The following is an 18,307-nucleotide window of genomic DNA, read 5'->3' as shown; positions in this document are numbered from 1 at the left end:
GGAAAAAAACGAATATGGGAGTTGATCAGTCAGTTGGACTTTTATTTATATAAATCAAATATAGAAAAAGAAACTATATTAATAGGGAATGTTCAATTTCGGCTCTGAACAAACATTTGATGAATTTATGATGTTGGTAATGGTTGACGAGATGGAATGAAGTATGAATTTCTTGTAATATAAAATTATGATTCTAAAAATATACTAAATCTTAAAAAATTAATGTTATATATATATATATATATATATGTGTGTGTGTGTGTGAAAAAGTATGATTTATTTTTTCTTTCTTTTTCTTTTGGATAGGAAATTGGAACTTTTAAAAATTAATTGAAAGAGTATACATCGTTTTGAGAAAGCGTGTTCTAGAAGACGAGTTCACTTTAATATAGGTAACATAATGCTCAACACCCTGAGCATGTTTTGCTCTTAAACAAATAAGGCTATTGCTATTCCAATGAACATGAGAAACTTCAAACCTACGAAAAGTATGAGAAGGAGAAACAATTCCATACATAACTGGTATTAGAAACCACCAAAGAGTCACCCTCCAAGAATGACAAGTTGCTGAAATTTGGGCTAATGTGATAGGAACATCTTAATGTTTTTAAATTTGGAGACATCCAAGTTTAAATCCCTCCCTCTATTGTGAAAAATGAAAAATGAGAGCTAAAAATTAGATAGGTTTTTTTTTTTTTTATTTTTTTCTAGAATGAAAAATTAGATAGGCTGAATAATAAAAGTAGAAGTAGACAATGTTATTGCATAGGTGGGTGGGTCAAAGTTTGATTATTTGACCCGACCCACTGCGGCATTTTATATATATATATATTGGGGTTTGAATGAGTCCAAAATGTCCAGATATAGAAACAAGAAGAAGAAGAAGAAGAAGGAAGGAAGGAAGATGAAGAGGAAGATGAAGATGAAGAAGAAGTAGAGTAACAGAAAGAAAGAGATCTGGGATGATGGATAGCAACAACAATAGCACAGCAAAGAGAGAAAAGAGGAGGAGGCAGAGTGAGAAATCTCGAGCGTTGATATTGATTGGAGTAATTGTAAGCGGTAGTTTGGTTTACTATCACTGCGCCTATCGAGGAGCCAGCATCGTCTCTTTGATGTCGGACGTACTCATCGTCCTCCTTTGCTCTCTCGCCATTCTCGGCCTCCTCTTCCGCCAACTCACCATCCAGTACTTCCTCTTCATCTTCTCTTTTTCTTTGCTTAATTACTATGATTTTTACGAATAATTTATTAATTGATAAATAAATATAGGGTTCCCGTAGACCCACTGGAGTGGCAGATATCTCAGGACACAGCCAATAGCATAGTGGCTTGGTTAGCTAATACCATTGGTGCTGCCGAGTCTGTTCTTAGGGTTGCCGCCACTGGCCATGACAAGCGCCTCTTTTTCAAGGTCTCTCTCTCTCTTTCTTTTACTTTGTTTATATGATGATTGTTGATTTGTAAGATTAGCAGCAGGGAATATAGCCTACCATTTACAAATAATTTATTTTTATTATTACAAATCATTGATTTTTCAGAGTGTGAATTGGGGGAAGGAACACCTTCTACTTCATTGTATTTTTATTACCATTTGCAAATAATTGATTTTTCAGATGGGGGGAGATTTTTGTACTTCAAAAACTTAATTGAAGAACCTGCAACTAAATATTTTTCATTTTTAATAGAGAGAGACTTTCTAAGTGGATCTTCTAATTTGCGCACCATATTCCTGTGTATGTGACAATAACATTGCTGCAGGTGAAATAGGTTTAAATATACTGAAGCATGTTTTGGCATGCTAAAATGCTATGGCTTTGGTAGCTTCTTCATCTGAATAGTTGATTCCCTAGATTGCATGTGCACCTGTTGATCATCATTCAGTAAGCAACAAAGTGAACCTAAACATCAACTTTAATGGTGGAATTTATTTGTGAGAATTTTGTGCCACTTGCAAGATGGAATTTTAGTGAAGCACTCAAACCCTGCTACAAAATTATTAGGAACCCTATCCCCCCCCCCCCCCCCCTTTTTATTTTTCCCCCTCTTCTTCTCTTATTAGGTGTGGAGGTGGCTCATTTCATCTAGGAAGCACGGACACTTCATTTTGGGAGTCATACCCACCGTGTCATGTTATAATTTTTCAGAAATTGCTCATGTCGTACCTGTACCTGCACCTATGTCTATGCTTCCTAGCATTTCATACTAGTAATATTGTAGTTAATGTCATCAGAGAATGAAATAAGTAACTTCTTTTTTTTCCTTTTTAGTTATGGTTGTTGTGGATAGCTAACCTGATAATTTATATATGATGTAATTCTTTCTTCAGGTGGTGATTTGTCTTTACATACTATCAGCTTTGGGAAGATTAGTTTCAGGTGTTACAGTTGCCTATGCTGGTATGTTGCTGCTTACATGTACATCAAAACTTGATGACAATCTGAATTGTTTTACATCAATGTTAGCAAATTTTTATGGGTGGCGCATGATTTTAATAACTTCCTTCAACAAAGATGCAATGAAGTCTTTAATTTGTAGATACATTGTGGTTGATGCCCTAGACTCATCTGTCTAGCTCATTCTTCTTTTTGTGGTATAAATCTCTGTTTGTACATGTCTGTGGTGAGTCTGATTGTCTACTCTTATTATTTTATGATGCCATCATTTTTGCTACCTTGTAATAGTGGGAAATGGTTCTGGTACATTTTCTCTTGAAGAATATGTTACATTGTTGCTAGGAACCGTGTAATGAAAGGAAGAATCATTTTTTCAAATGCTTGAGAGGCAGCTGGCTTCCTGGATGTGGACTTGCTGTGCATAGTGCAATTTTATATTATACATATATTTGGGTAATGTTGCATGGTAATGTTTGGCCATAATAAATAAGGTTAGAAAGTTGAGACCTCCTGTTGTCCTAGATCAATATTGATGCTAGCCAATTTGATCTGCTACTCATGGAGTGCCTACTGTGTAGGAATCATACTTAGATTTCACCATTTATGAAATACTCCCTTTTCTGATATCATTATGACTGCCAATTCTGAAGCCTTATCTAATTTTGTTGTAGTTTCCATGTCAAACTGTCCGTGTTAGCTTTAAGAATTTTATTTCTATACCATCCATGCTGTCATGCATGTAATGTCTAATGCCTAGTTAACAAAACAGTTAAAATTTGGATGCTATACTCCTAAAACTTTGGGGTCAGCTATGGCTCTTCAACAAGCTAATCAAAGATGGCCATATTTATTTTTTCCTGCCATTCTATCCTATGCAAAATCACTTTTTGTAAGCTCCTTCTCTGACATGTCATTTTTTACTATGAATATCATTTTAGGTCATCCTCCATCTTTTTACATTTCCTCGACTTGAATCAACCCACTCTTCTTCTTTGATGCATATTTTGCTCTTCTTTGCACATGACCAAACCATCTCAAGTGACTCTTCCTCATCTTTTCATTAATAAGGGTCATTGCTATCTTTAAGCAAATCTCTTCATTTTGAATATCTCTGTCTTGTATTTTCACTTATTCATTTCAATACTCATTTCAACTACACTTATTTTAGAACATGTTTCTAAAGAGACCAATATTCAATATCATAGAGCATAGTTGGTCTTATGGTAGTCTTTTTAAAGGAAAATATTTGTGTAGGTTAAAGGAAAATTCCGAAGCCCTATTATGGTTCTTAAAAGTGTAGAAAAAACTCTTCAAAAAGGAATCATACATAAAGTAGGGAAGATATTATAACTTGCTTAAAATATTCAAAGTTCATTTGTTTGGATTGTCTTCCATTTTAGTGAGGCTTATTTTTCTGATATATCCACGTTACATTTATAGATCTCAAAGCTTTTATGTATCTTTGAATCTCGCTTGAAATTCCAGCGACTTATTTGTATATTTTTTTTCTTCTTGCATCAGGGTTGTGCTTGTTTTGTCTGTACATGTTAGCAGAGACGTCTCAATCAGTGTCTCAGTTTCTGAGGGGAAGAAATGGCAATACAGATACTTCAGAGCAGGATATCATGTAGTCTGCTTGTTTTTTAATTTATCATGTATGGCCATTGTTATATTTGTAATTTATCATGTAGGCAGTCTCACTCGATAAGTGTTAACAAAGAGTTAGCCGTAGAGAACCAATTTCAGGTTTAAGATTTTATTTTTTTGGATCTTTTTTTTTATAAGATTTTTTTTTGGATCTAACAATGGGAAAAGTCTCACATTATTTAAATTTTAAATAACGTGGTACTTTGATACATTGTTATATTTGTAATATCTAATCTTAGCAATGAAATGTAGCTATTTTAAATGTGGATGATCCTAATACCCAATGGAGATGCTACTGTTCTCCCTTTTTCTTTTTAAGTATTGTTTAATGAGTGTCCTGCAAGCACAAGTTAAGGTGCATTTGACACTTCATTTAATGATGTTTTTATATTTTCTTAAAAATAAAAATAAAATCAAACTATATACTAAATAGTATATACACATCTCCAGAAAAGCTTAAAAGATCACATTGAATTTGTACTTGCAAATCAATTAATTATTGATAAGTGAATTTTTATCTTCAAAAAATATACATTTTGGCTCATTATTAAATATATATTATTTCTCAACCTACACCTTTAAGGTGCTTGTTAAAAGACCTTTTTTATTCTTTGTCCTTTTTATGATATGCTCTTTTTGCATTTTATAATATGCTCTTTCTTTCACTGTCTTCTTTAAATTTATTAGTATTTCATAAATGAAACCTTGTAAATACCATCCTGGAATTTTGACAAAAATATTAATTTAACCAATTGAGTCTTTATTTGAAAAAATTAATTTTATTCATATGAAGTATGTGACAAATCAAACATTCAGTTAGTATTTTATGTATATCTTGTAACTCAGTGATGTTAGCTTCAGCTTGTTCTCTTTATAGGGAGAAATTAGGCTGGAATTTCCTGCCACTTATTATAAGGGAAAGCAAAATATATAAATAGTAGACCTATCGATGTTTTTTTTTTTTTTGAGAAAACAGTAAGGAAATTTTATTAATAAAAATCAGATCGGAACACAGCGTCCAAATCATCAGGTAGATCTTCTACCCATACATCAGTATCGGCAGATAAAACTGCTCTTCTAGCTAATTCATGAGCTTACTTATTTCCCCCCCTTCCAACATGAAAAAACTGACAAGAATGTAAAGCATAGCCTAATCTCCGAGCATCATCAATCACGTGTCCATAAAAGGTTTTGCACTGTCCCTGGGATTGCAAAGCACGAATAACCCCCAGACAATCCCCCTCAACCTGGATATGAAAGAAAGATATTTCTTGAGCAAAAGTGATTGCTCTATGGGCTGCCCGAGCTTCTACCAATGCAACTGACTGAGGGAGAGCAATTTTCTGACTAAGGGCTGCCATAACTTCTCCTCTATAATCTCGAACAACCACCCCAATGCCCGCACAGCCCAAATGATCAAACAGAGCTGCGTCGAAACTGATCTTATAACAGCTCTCAGGTGGAGGCGACCATCGTGCTACCAATCTTGGGCCTGGGTTACTGATATGTTTGTTCGCTTCTAGAAACTCTACAACCATAGCTTTAGCTCTTTCACCAACTTCATGCAATGGCCAAGTTCCTTGATTCTCCCTAAGTCGATTCCGATGTTGCCACAAACTCCACGCAATGGTGGAAAACAGAGCCACACGATAGCCCGAGCTGTTCTGCATTACGTCATCCAGCAAATCGAAAAAACTCCTGTGCTATGTTTGACTATGTAAAATATTCTCAAGTAAAAATATTTTTCTAAAAAGAAAATATTTTCAAGTGTTTAATTGCATCCCAAAAAAATGTTTCGGAAAATATTTTAATGTGTTTGGTTGTGTTTTTGAACATCCTCTAAAAAAACACATTCTCTACTAGTTCTCACATTTTTTTTCAGCTTCCAGACAATTATTATAATAGAAAATCTCAATATATAAACCAAAGAACCAAAAAATATAAGAAAAAAAATTGTCCTTCCTTAAACGGGACATCGATAATGAGAGGGGGGGGGGGGAGAGAGATAGATTGAGAGAAAGAGATAGGTAAAGGCAATGGCAAGATTGTGAAAGATGGTGCCAAGCTTGAGGCGATGGTGACAAGATCGGTGGTTCGATCTAAAGGTGGCAGCGATGGCATGGGTGGGTGGCAGGTTGTAGATCGATGACATGCGGTTCAAGATTTGGCATTTGGTTGGTTAGAGTGAAAGAGAGAGATAAAGGGAGGAAGAGAAGAGGAAGAGAGATGAAGAGAGGAGGAAGACAGAGGGATGGCAGACAGAGCTTGCACAAGGGACGGTGGTGTGGTGAACCGGGTGTCCGAAGCTTTTTGTGCTCTCTCTCTCTCTATCCGAGTGGCTGAGTTGTGAGTGGGATGGAAATAGGTTGAAGGTAAAATGACTATGTAATCGGTTTTACACTCCTAGAGGCTCTAGTTTACGGTTATCTGAAATTTATTTCCAGTTTAACCATATTTTCATGTGTACCCAAACATCCTCAATGGTGTAAAATGTTTTCCCCAATTTCCTTTATAACCGAAACAAACACAGCCTAAATTGTCAATACTTATTGGCGTTTATTTTTTAATGGTACTTCAAAGACTCATTTAATAATTTTTACACTCCAAAACAGAATTGGACCAAAATAGATTGAGTGGATCAAATTGGATTGAAATGGACTAAATAAACCAATGGACCGAAATAGACCAAAAGACCAAAATGGGTAAGTGAAAAATATTCACTCATATTTTTTAATCTTATTCTTTTGTATCTCATCATTGTCTATGTTCTTTTGTATATTTCAAAAACTTGTATTAAATAAGATTTTTTTTTTAAAAATCTTAATTAGACAACATTACAACAAGGGGTAGAGTTATGATTTACCCCAAGAGGCAAGACATTAAATTGCCAAACTGGTCAGGTTTTCCATTTTTATTTGAAGATATGCATTCATGTTTTGGTTAACAATGTTAAACGAAATCATCTATGATCTATCCACAAGAGACAAACTTATGCAATGGGGTCTCAAAGGTGACATAGCTTGTGTTTTATGCAGAAAATACTTGGAAAGGTATTAACTATTAAGGTAAGACTCTAACAACTTTAGATGTTGTTTCGAACGGAATAGGATAATTCATGGTGGCCAAGTAAAAACTCAAAATTGACAAAAAGGTGTTATTTTAATTTATATCAAATGAGAAGTAAAACTAAAATCTCAAGTGGCACTAGCAACAAAAGGAAGGCTCAAGCATAGTTCTTAGAACCGGACCGGACTGGGAGGTCGGACCGTGAAAATCGAGAATCGGAATGAAAATCGGTTTTTTAAGCATAAAGAACTGGGCATATATGACAATTCTGTGAACCACTAAAACCGGGTTGGACCGCACGAACCGGTGGCAAGAACCGTGCGGTCCAAGCCCTTAGCAATTTTTTTTTTTTTTATATAAACAACTTAACACAATTTTATTCTACTTAATTAAATTATCCATCTCTTACAAGGAATAAAAAAAATTATAATTAAAATCCTTCAAAGATATTCAACTTTACTTCAAAAATTAATCATAAATTTTAATGTTTTCATGGTTATTATTTTATTTTATTAACTTTCTTATTTAATTATTAAATATATGCTTGAAAATCATTAAATTTCCCTCACATATATAGATATATTAGTCAATTTTGCTAGTTTTATAAATTTAATATCTATATTTAGGCTTTAATTAATTATTAAATTAATTATGACGTCATCACGGTTCGACCTCAAAAATCTTGTATCTCTCTCTTTTACGGTTCAATGAACGGTCCGGGTCTGAAAACCTTGGGCTCAAGGACTTAGTATTAAATCTCTTTGCTAATAATCTTGGTGGATTCCAATTTTTGTCCTAAACAGAAATTCATCTTTATAACTCTACCAAAGATGCATTTGCGCACATCTTTCTAGAAAATGAAATGCATTTTGCATTTCTAGTTTTTTGGAGCCAAGTTTCTCAAAAAATTATTTACATTCTGCAACATGTCCCATTAAAAAGAAATTCAATAAGAACGGTAACCATTTTTTTTTTTTTTTGGGAGCAATTTTAAGCACTCCTATTAATATATAATCTTAAATAACACAACAATTAGGTTCGATTCAAATAGCGGAGATAACACATGGAGTTGGAGGAAAATTCTAAAACTTAGAGAAGAGGTAAGAACCCTCATTAAATTTGAAGTAGGTTCAGCTAAAAATATATTTCTTTGGCATGATTGGTGGCATCCAGATAGTACTCTATATCAAAAATATGGACTTAGAGCTATATATGATGCTACTAGTAACTTCAATGCCAATGTCTCAACTCTCAAGTGTCTTACAAGTTACAAGGAAAGAGTTGGATTTGGAAACCTGCAAGATCAGAAAATTTAGTGAACCTACAAAGCAAGCTTGGTTTAGTGGTATTGGGAGAGGAAGAAAAGCCAATATGGATTCCCTCCTGTTAGAAATTGGGTAGGTTTTGACCCAACCCATAAACATAGGATCGTCTACATTGGTTATCTGATAAGTAAGCTTGAATTTAAATTATCTAATATTGATATGAGTTGTCAAGATCAGTAGTAAAGTAATTTAAACTTAATAGTTGAGTACTTTTAGGGATCATTTATCTGAATCTCTACTAGTATTTAAAGTACTCCTATAGCAGTCAGATGTGAATTACCATGAGTGAAGATTTGTATAGTTTTTGAGTACTTTCTCAAAATAAGCCATCTCTCTGGGGCAACATTTATTGTTCCCTATAATTTGGAGCGTGGAAATTAGGAGAGACGTAGCCTCTTCTACGACTTGAAGGTGTCCACAAAGGAGAAGTGATTGTGAGGAGTAAGTAAAGCAAGTGAAGAACAAGATTCGGCAATTTGGTGATTCATTCCACCGAAAGTATGTGTCTATATGACCCATAGTTTTTTATTTAGCAAATCCACATCTGATCATCACTCTTGTATAGAAGCTAATGTGAAAATTGGTTTGGTTTCTTAGCCATATTCCTAAGCATGCTTTTATAGGGTGGCTAGCTATTCAAAATAGAATCACCACAAAGGACATATTGCTACAACGGGAGCTCAATATTGATCCACAGTGAGCTTTATGCAGGAGCAGAAGCGAGAAAAAAGAATGGAATCATTTTATGATAATATTACTATTAGAATCTTATCTTAAATATTTCTTGAATTTAACTAATAATTTTATAAAATAAAAACATGGACATAAACATAAACTTGTATTTAAACATATGAAAAATATTAATAATTTATACACTTAGTGAAAAATGATGTATAGATTTGTTAACAAAAACCACTTAGATAATATGTAAATTTGAATAATTCAACAAATTAAGTTTTTATTGTCACTAGTACTTCTTGGTGTTTTCAATGGAGTCATTCAAATCCTCCATCTTTTATTGTAACCAGTAAATTCAAAATAACAACAACAACAACAACAACAACAACAATAATAATAATAATAATAAAGAAAATTCTATTGGCAACGAATCATAATTTGAAATTATTATAAAGGAAAAGTAATTAAGAAATTTATAAATATGTATATTAATAAATATGGTTCTAATCACATTTTTTGTCAAGTCAATACTTTTTCACAATAAAATTGGTAATAATTTTAGCATTTTTCATCAATAAATTATATATTAACAATCGATCATATTGTATGATGTTTCATAACTTGAAAAACATTTGAAAGGCAGCTGGATGTAATTTATCATTTTAGCATTGGATGTATTCTATGGTAAATAGCCCAACCAAGTGGACAAGAGAGTCATTATTATGAGCCTATAGGGAATCTCAATGGCTGAAAAAATTAGTCAGCAAACTATCACCTATTGAGATTAAAATTTCCTTCTTTTTTTTATTTTTTATTTTTTAAATGAAAGTAGAATCTAACAAATAGAGTAATTAAGCACCACTTACTGAGTTCAAATATTCTGTCCCACTCTTCCTGCTCTACTATATACTCTACAAATAAAAACATGCCACATGTCCATCTATTTTATTAAATGCTAAATTTATGTCTTCTATTATTACAATTTCCTAAAATAAACAAATAAATAACTCATCATATTTAGGTAATTGAAATAATAGAAGGCATAAATTTAGCATTTAATAAAATAGATGGACATGTGGCATGTTTTTATTTGTGAAGTATATAGTAGAGCAGAAAGAGTGGGATAGAAGATTTGGATTCCCACTTATTGCACATTTCTGGCATAATTAAAAAGAGGGATTTGAGGAGACAATTATACCTTAAATGTAAAAATTGAATATTTCAAAGAAGACAATTATACCTTCCCGCCTATCGGTAAGTATCTAGTCTGGGGCACAATACCTCAAACCAACTCCCTGGGGGATGTGGTATTTGGCTCGAAAGCCCTCCATACCAGCAGGAGAGTCTACTAGGTCTTTAAATCTACCCATTTGAACAAAACAAAAATGAAGATTTTGAAAAAGGGGAAAAGATTAAGAGGTCGAGGAGAAAAAGAACCTAGGAGCGTAGAAACTTACGAGAGAGAGAACAGAAGACTCTTCAGGAATTTCTTGAGAGTTAGGAATGTGAAGGACTCTTAAGGTTAAGCAATTTGTGAAGTAAAGGAAAAATTGTGATCTCCCAAGCGTTTTTATATGAGAGGCGGGATTGAGTGGGAGTTATCCTGCTCAAAATTCAAGGAGGAATCCTGATCGTAGGATCTGCATCCCACCGTTGGATGCTGAGGACATGGCGCCGCCTGGAGCATATAATGAGGCATCGCGGGCCTCAAAGCGTCAGAAATAGTTACCAAAGTGGGAAACGACATTCTCACGTGTAAAAGTTGGGAAGCATGTAGAAACTGTTGCACTGGATCAAAACCCCGTTTTTCTCCTCGGATAGGAGAGAAAAACGGAGTTTTGAGGGGCTATTGTGGGGATAACAGGCCCAAGATGCGTTTTTGGGCTATGGGCTTTGTCCGAGGATGTTTACCTATTCGAGGACGGATTGGTAGAGATAAAGATGTCAAACTTGGAGACCCACGAGCAAATTGTGGCAGAAGAAGACGAGAGAAGTAATCCGAGGAGGGGTATCTCCTTGGCTAAGCGAAGTAAGGATCATATGATGCATCATGTTGTCCAGAGTGATCTTCTAAGAGGGCCTATAGATGAAGATATGTTTCACGGGGGCACAGAAAGCAGGAACAGTTGGGAAATATTTAAGAGAAAGCTGCTACCACCCCATTGAATGTTCTGTACTTAAATCTCTGGCCGCATTAATAAGGAAGTGATATCTAAAGGGTGATTTTCAGCCTTACAGCTATTATCTAAAGACTTCTTGAAGGTGTTGATGGGACAAGTATCAATGTTAGCAATCAAGACCTACATGTGGAGAGTAGAAAGGTGGAAGAGGAGGAAGTATAAAAGGGAAGAAAGTCTCGGAGAAAAAAGGGGCAGGAGATAGAAAGAAAAAACACTATAGACTGGATATCTGTAATTAATCTTTAAGAGAGAAGAGATATAAGAATCTGCTCCTCGGCTTAAGTCCAAGGACAAATTTCATCGTATAAACCCATCCATCCTTATCATTTTGTAATCTTGGGCCACTGTTGTTACCATTTAAGCTCATTAGAAACAAGATTTCTGACCCACTCTCTATAAATTTATTGTATTAGGTTCTTTGGGCCTATACCCTTCCTCTAGTTGGGCACAGGAACAAATTGCAACCTTACAGTTAGTATTAGAAATGGAAAGCAACAAAAATGAGGGTGGGGGTTGTGAGAATTGAGTGAAAAATAGATAGCCCGACGATTGGTGTATTAAGATATTCAATGGGAGTCAAGATAATATGTTTGAGTCTTCATGATGTTCAGGAATATAATTACAAAGTAAGGATACTTTTGGAAAAGAGGTTTTAAAAAAAAATTGATTATAATTAAGACTTAGATCGTGTGAATATAACTGAGAAGGTATCCTATAATGAGGACAATTCAAGAAAATTAATTGAAGTATCCTATTCCCTCCTTAGTTTCAACATTGGTCCTTGATCTGACATTTTATCTATCTTTTTCTTCAAAAGAAGAGACTATTGAGCAAGTTCTAGACTGGGGTCAAATGAGAGATATAAACAACTTCAAGACCTAGCCAAAAAAGAACAACAACTACTAGTCAATGAGATATACGCAAATTAATTTGCGCAACTTAGTTCAAGGAAATATACGCAACTTCTTGATTGGGGGCAATGAGTTAGTAAATAAGACATAAACAACTTCTGGTACAGGGAATGAAATCCTTTGAATTTGACTTTAAATGCATTTTCTAGCGATGTGTATGGGCCAGGTAATCAATGACAAAGTCAAGATTTTAGTTTAGGGGGAGCCAAGATTTGTAAAATCTATCTCAATAAATGTTTGTTTAGAATTGATACTAACTCATTATCATGCTCACGATTTTTCATAATTTTAAATATGAATTAACTACAAGTATATTTGTTATATCATTAAAACAAAGAAACAAAAATTACCAATTCATGGTTACTAACAATTAAAGTAAGAGATTAATTTAAATATCTAATTTGATTATTTTAAACAAATTGACAAAATAAATCAATCTAAAAGCACTACAATAATAGCAATATAACTATGAAGTTGTATACATGCCTCATTGTCTTGATTGCTTTTAAAAAATAGCTAGAACTCAACATTTAATTTATTTATTTTTAAAAGTATTTTAAATTTAGGTTTATAGCAAAATCCTAGAGTTTGAAATTGAAAAGTTAAAGATGGAGGAGTAAAAAAGATGTGGATTTAAAATTAAGAGATACTACTAAAAAACATATATATAAAAAGAAGAAAAGAACTGGAAACCACAGCATTATGAAATTGAAACCACTATTTCCTCTGGCTCCGGATATCAGTTTTCTCGTTGCCATTCACTGGCTGGTCAAAAAGCAAGGTAAAACACGAAGCTTCCTTGCAAATTTCGTACGTGACCCGCAACTGAAGTGAATGAAACACGGAATGCTAAAGTAAAAGATACGTTGAATGAAGCTTCTGGGAAATTTATTTCCTACATACGCGTGACGAAGCCCCAATCTACACTCTGCTCCTCAAAAACTGTTAAACCCAAGACTATTGCTGCCTTCACCACCTCCACAAGGCCTCTTCGCCGCTGCCTCGCCGCTATCAAAAGCCACAGCCGTCGCATCATCAAGTCCGAGCCTCCCTTCAGATCTGTTATTTTTTCTCAATCATTTCGCGAAACCACTGCCGCAGATCTTTTCTTTGGCCTCCGATAAGCAAAACCCAAGAGTCTGAACTCCATCTTCACCTACACGCGCCGCCACGCGCGGTGGCCGTTGATCCACGCACCGTCACAGTTTCTCCGTCGACAGGTGGTTCACGAAACCAACGCCACGGTTCTCTTCGTTGGCCTCTGATATGTAAAACCCAAGAAGTCGGCCTCCATCTTTGATCACACGCGCCTTCACGCGCGGCCTGAAATTTGGCCGCCGATCCACGCGCCGTCGATGGTTGCCGTTGACCATTGCTCTGACTCCAACGAGCCCATGCCTTCTTCTTGCACTTTTTATCTCAAAAAAAGGTTTGCTTTTGCATCTATTTTTTAAAACACAAATTATTAATTTTCTAACCATTGGATCATTTTATTTACACATGTCACTCATCTATTTTAAAACTAAAGAAAACTGGAGGTGATCCTCTCTAAAAAAAAAATTCTATTAAAAGAAATTTTCAATAACTTTCTCCTCATCTTTAAATTTTAAATTTTAGTGTGGAACAATCATGCCACAGTCGTGTGTTTTTTTTTTTTTTAATTATTCTGCCACACACAAAGTCTTTTTAGCTGTTTCCTACTCAGCTACTCTCATTAGTCAATTTTCCTCTTTACTCTCATTTCTTCTTTTTAGTTTTTACTCTTTAGTTTGGATTTGGATTCAGCGAAAAATTTTAGTTGGGTATAATCATGCCACAGTTGTGTGTGTGTTTTTTTTTACCTTATCTTAGCCACATACAACTTTTTCCTTTAGTTGTTTCCCACTCAGCTACTCTCATTAGTCATTTCTCCTCTTTACTCTCATTTTTCCTTTTCAATTTTCACTCTTTAGTGTGGGTTTGGATTCAGTGTTTCTACTAAATCTTGCGTTGCGTTTTCATTTTTTTTTTTTTTGCTTTCACGCGTTTCACGCACAGACAAAATTTACTGTTCATGAGAAAAAATACTGTTCATACACTGTTCATGGGTTCTACGATACTATTCACACATTTAAAAATTATTTTGTTACAGTATTTTCAGTTTCAGTAATAATAAGTTCAATCCAAACGGACCTTTAGGCATTTGCTCCTTTCAAGTCTCTGTGTCTTCACACTTTAGCCTCTTAGAGCATCCACACCAGCTCGTGTAAACTTTTTATCTATTTTACACGAAAAAAGTTACTTTTTCTATTTTACACGAAAAAAACTATTTTTTCTATTTTACATATCTATTTTTACAAAACACTCATATCAGTTCATCTATTATACAATATATTTTATATAAATAATATTTTTATATTCTTTTTTTAATATTATTTTACCTATCCGTTTCTTTTTCCAATACCTCATTTTCTTTCTTCTTTCTTTCTTTTTCCTTATCTCTGCCGTTTCCTTTCTTTTCTTCCTCTTCTTTCTTCTTCTTTCTCTCACGGTCAAAACCCAAAAGCACCAGAGCAAAAACTCCATCAACACCACAGCCATCACAAGCACCACAACGCCTCTCCAATCCACTGATCTCCATCTCTATACCCATTTTTGAATCAACTCTTCTCTCGGTCTAATCCACACCATCTCGATCACAAGCACCGATCCACAGCTCCAATCAGGCAAGCACTGATCTCCACAGCTCCGATCCACAAGCACCGATCAAGTAATACCCATACCCACAAGCTCCGATCAAGCGAGATCCACGACCATCTCGGTCACAAGCACCGATCCACAGCTCTGATCAGGCAAGCACCGATCTCCACAGCTCCGATCCACAAGCATCGATCAGGCAAGACCCATACCCACAAGCTCGATCAAGCGAGACCCACGAGCTCCGATCGTTCCAGTAAGCACCGATCTTTCTTTGTTGTTTGTCCGTTTGGGTTTGTTTGTGTGTGGGTGTGTTTGTGTATCTCTGTGTTTTTTATTTATTTATTTTTTTTTTTTGAGCAAGTGTATCTCTGTGTAAATTTGTCTATGTAAACGTGTTTAGGTTAATTTTCAGTTGATTTTGGGTTAATTTTCTGTTGATTTTGGGTTGATTTTGGTTAATTTTCAGTTGATTCTGGCACGCTGGGTTGTTGTAATGGTTGGGGAAGAGAAGTAGTTTGAAAGAGGAGAGAGAAAATAAAATAAAAAAATCATTTACACGGTGAACAGTAACTGTGTATATATACACGGTTACTATTCATTTACACAGTCGGGTGTATATTTTGCACAATTTTACACCCACTGATGTGGGTGTATTTTTGGCCAAAATGTGTAAAAATGGCTGCTTTATGTATTTTGCAAGACTATCCATGGACTGATATGGATGCTCTTAGACTCAGAAGGCAGAACTCAATCATCCGCTACCTACATTTCTCTTCCAAACCCTAATCCCGCCGAACAAAAATTAGTTTTTCCCTCTCATTCTCAGAATCTCAGGCACTCACCTAATCATTTTTCTCTTCTTTTTTGCTCTCAGCCACGTAATGTTTCTTCCAAATCCTAATCCCGCCGAACAATTAGTAGTGTTTCTCTCTTAATCTTAGATTTTCAGGCTCCCACCAACTATTTTTCTCTTCTCTTTTGCACTCGGCCACATAATTTTTTTTCCATACCCTAATCCCGCTGAACAAACAGTAGTTTTTACTTCTTAAATTCTCGATCTTAGACTCCGACCCAACCTCCCATTATTTAAGAACACAAGCTCTCAGTCTCACTCTCAACTCTCAAGCCCATATAACCGAAAAACCTAATCATGGGTGGAAGTTCCCTCTAACTTCTCCTCACTTTTGTTCTTTTTTCGCTATGCACGAAGCCAACTCTTGGAAATTATTTGGGTGTGGGAGATATTAACCTCAGCTGCATAGAGTAGGAGAGACAAGCACTTCTTAAGATTAAAGAGGGCCTTATTGATGACTTTGGTCATCTTTCTTCTTGGAGTTCTGAAAAGGGTAAAAGAGATTGTTGCAAATGGAGTGGGGTCAGTTGTAGCAACCAAACAGGCCACGTAGTCATGCTCAATCTTAATTTCTCAGTCTTGGAACCTTTAAGAGGTAAACTTAGTCCATTCTTGACTGACTTGCAATATTTGAATTATTTGAATGTGAATTTCAATGATTTTAATCAGAGCCCAATTCTAGAGTCCATTAGTTCTCTCTCCTCCTTAAGTCACCTTGATAATAATGCTAATTTCGGAAGAAACATTCTTTTTCAGCTTGGAAACCTTTCGAGGTTGCAGTACCTTGATCTAAACTACAATCATTTTAATAATCCCAAAAACCTAGAGTGGCTTAGTCAACTTTCTTCTTTAAAATACCATGGCATGGGTGGGGTTAAACCATTGGCTCCAGATTAATTATTAAACTACCTTAACACAATGGAAACAAAGAGGACCTACACAGTGAAATCTGGCCATATTCACTTCTATTGCAACATAAAACCTATCTTTAAAATTGTTCAAGAATCTGAAATAGGCGACTCGCAGAGACATATTCAATAGTAATGTGCCAACAAATCCCCAGAAACCTGCAATAAATCGAAGTGCCAAACTAACATAAAATTCTAGTGATATAAACCCTTCTTTCTTGTCTTGCATGCTAGCATGTTCTCTTCTCCTGTTCATGGCTGGATTTTGAGCTATTCCTTCTCCCAAACATTTCTTTGGGAGTGGGGCTCCACAAAGATTTGGATTCCCCTCATATGAGGATGCATTAAAGGTATCAAGTTGAGGGCTTGTAGGAATTTTTCCGGACAAATTGTTGTTTGACAAGTCCAAGACACTTAGACGATCAATATGAGAAAGGCTGAAAGGAATTCTACCGGAAAGCTGGTTCTTAGATAGATCCAAGAAATCTAAAAATTGTAATGCACCAATATTTGAAACAATTTGTCCAAATAAATGGTTTCTTGAGAGATTCAAAGATATCAATTCAACAAGTTCTATAATTTCTTGAGGAATTGTGCCAGTTAATTTATTGCTCGAGAGATCAATGCTTTTTAATAGTCCAAGGATATTCTTGTACTCATGCTCGCTTCCTTTCCACGTCCAAAGCGCTTGGTCGTCATATATAATTGAATATAGTGTCATGCCCAGAATTTCAATATACACATGGGTGATGGTGGTGCTTGAGCTCAATTTTTGAGTCAAAGCAGTTATATTGTTGAGAAATTTTGGTATACTTCTAGAGATTTGGTTTAATGCGAGGTTTAAAAGTTGAAGATGAGCAAGATGGCATAGATGTGAAGGCATGATTTCGTGTAAGTGATTAGATCGAAGGATGAGGACAGCCAAATTTGGAATGCTGGTCCCTAACCACATCGGTATTTGTCCCAACAAGTTATTGTGTCCAAGATTAATATATTTCAAATTTGTACAATTCTTCAAGGATGAAGGAATTTCCCCACTAAAACTATTGTTTCTTAAATCAATTGTTTCAATCCCAAGTAGCAAGCCCATCGATCTTGGGATTTTCCCAAAAAAATTATTGTTTTTCAAATTAAGAATTTTCAATCCTTCAAGATGCATCCAACAATCAGGAAGCTCTCCTGATAATTGATTATTGGAGAGATCTAAAAAGATCAAAAATTCATTTCTGATTGCACATAGAGATTGGATTGGCTCTGAAAACATATTCTGGGAAAGATTCAAATGTGCTGCTTTAAATAAAAACGATAGTATTTCACCTTCTAGATTATTTGAACTCAGGTCTATAAAGGGGAAATTGGAGATTTCCAATGAAAAATTTGGAATATGGCCACTGATTTGGTTATTAGACAAATCCAAAAATTGTAGTTGTGGAGAAAAGTCCCAACAGAAATGGGAAATGTTATCAGAAATTCCAGAATTAGAAATATCAAGCCAATAGCAATTTTTCTGAGTTTGAAGCCATTTTGGGAATTGAGGAGGGCCTAGTTGGCAAGGCCTTAAAAATATCCTTTCTAATTGGAAAGGTGGAACCCAATTAGAGCTGAAGTTGAGAATCAATGGGGTATGTGATAAGTCCAAATTCTTTAAATTATTTTAGTTTTGA

The 18,307-nt window shown here is 35.0% G+C and overlaps 2 protein-coding genes across 2 annotated transcripts; one reads left to right on the top strand and one right to left on the bottom strand.

Moving 5' to 3' along the window:
- The first annotated feature begins 870 nt into the window (after positions 1–870).
- Positions 871–4,169, top strand: LOC115988740 (reticulon-like protein B22). The gene is made up of 4 exons (XM_031112358.1): positions 871–1,189; positions 1,273–1,414; positions 2,330–2,399; positions 3,918–4,169. The coding sequence occupies exons 1-4, from the start codon at positions 963–965 to the stop codon at positions 4,025–4,027; spliced, it is 549 nt and encodes a 182-aa protein (XP_030968218.1). The 5' UTR covers positions 871–962; the 3' UTR covers positions 4,028–4,169.
- A 12,466-nt stretch (positions 4,170–16,635) lies between these two features.
- On the bottom strand, positions 16,636–17,526 carry LOC115991433 (receptor-like protein EIX2). Its single transcript, XM_031115125.1, has one exon. The coding sequence runs from the start codon at positions 17,524–17,526 to the stop codon at positions 16,636–16,638; it is 891 nt and encodes a 296-aa protein (XP_030970985.1).
- Between the last annotated feature and the right edge of the window lie 781 nt (positions 17,527–18,307).

The sequence above is a fragment of the Quercus lobata genome, chromosome 5 (genome assembly GCF_001633185.2).
Source record: "Quercus lobata isolate SW786 chromosome 5, ValleyOak3.0 Primary Assembly, whole genome shotgun sequence".
Taxonomy (NCBI): domain Eukaryota; kingdom Viridiplantae; phylum Streptophyta; class Magnoliopsida; order Fagales; family Fagaceae; genus Quercus; species Quercus lobata.
The sequence above is the reverse complement of the archived record's forward strand: the minus strand, read 5'-3'. Positions and strand labels throughout refer to the sequence as shown.

Excerpts from the sequence above, each read along its gene's own strand:
- LOC115988740 (XM_031112358.1), top strand. The coding sequence starts at position 963 with ATGATGGATAGCAACAACAATAGCACAGCAAAGAGAGAAAAGAGGAGG. Across the intron at positions 1,190-1,272 it reads TTCCGCCAACTCACCATCCA|GGTTCCCGTAGACCCACTGG; the intron begins GTACTTCCTCTT and ends AAATAAATATAG. Across the intron at positions 2,400-3,917 it reads TGTTACAGTTGCCTATGCTG|GGTTGTGCTTGTTTTGTCTG; the intron begins GTATGTTGCTGC and ends TTCTTGCATCAG.
- LOC115991433 (XM_031115125.1), bottom strand. The coding sequence starts at position 17,526 with ATGCCTTCACATCTATGCCATCTTGCTCATCTTCAACTTTTAAACCTC.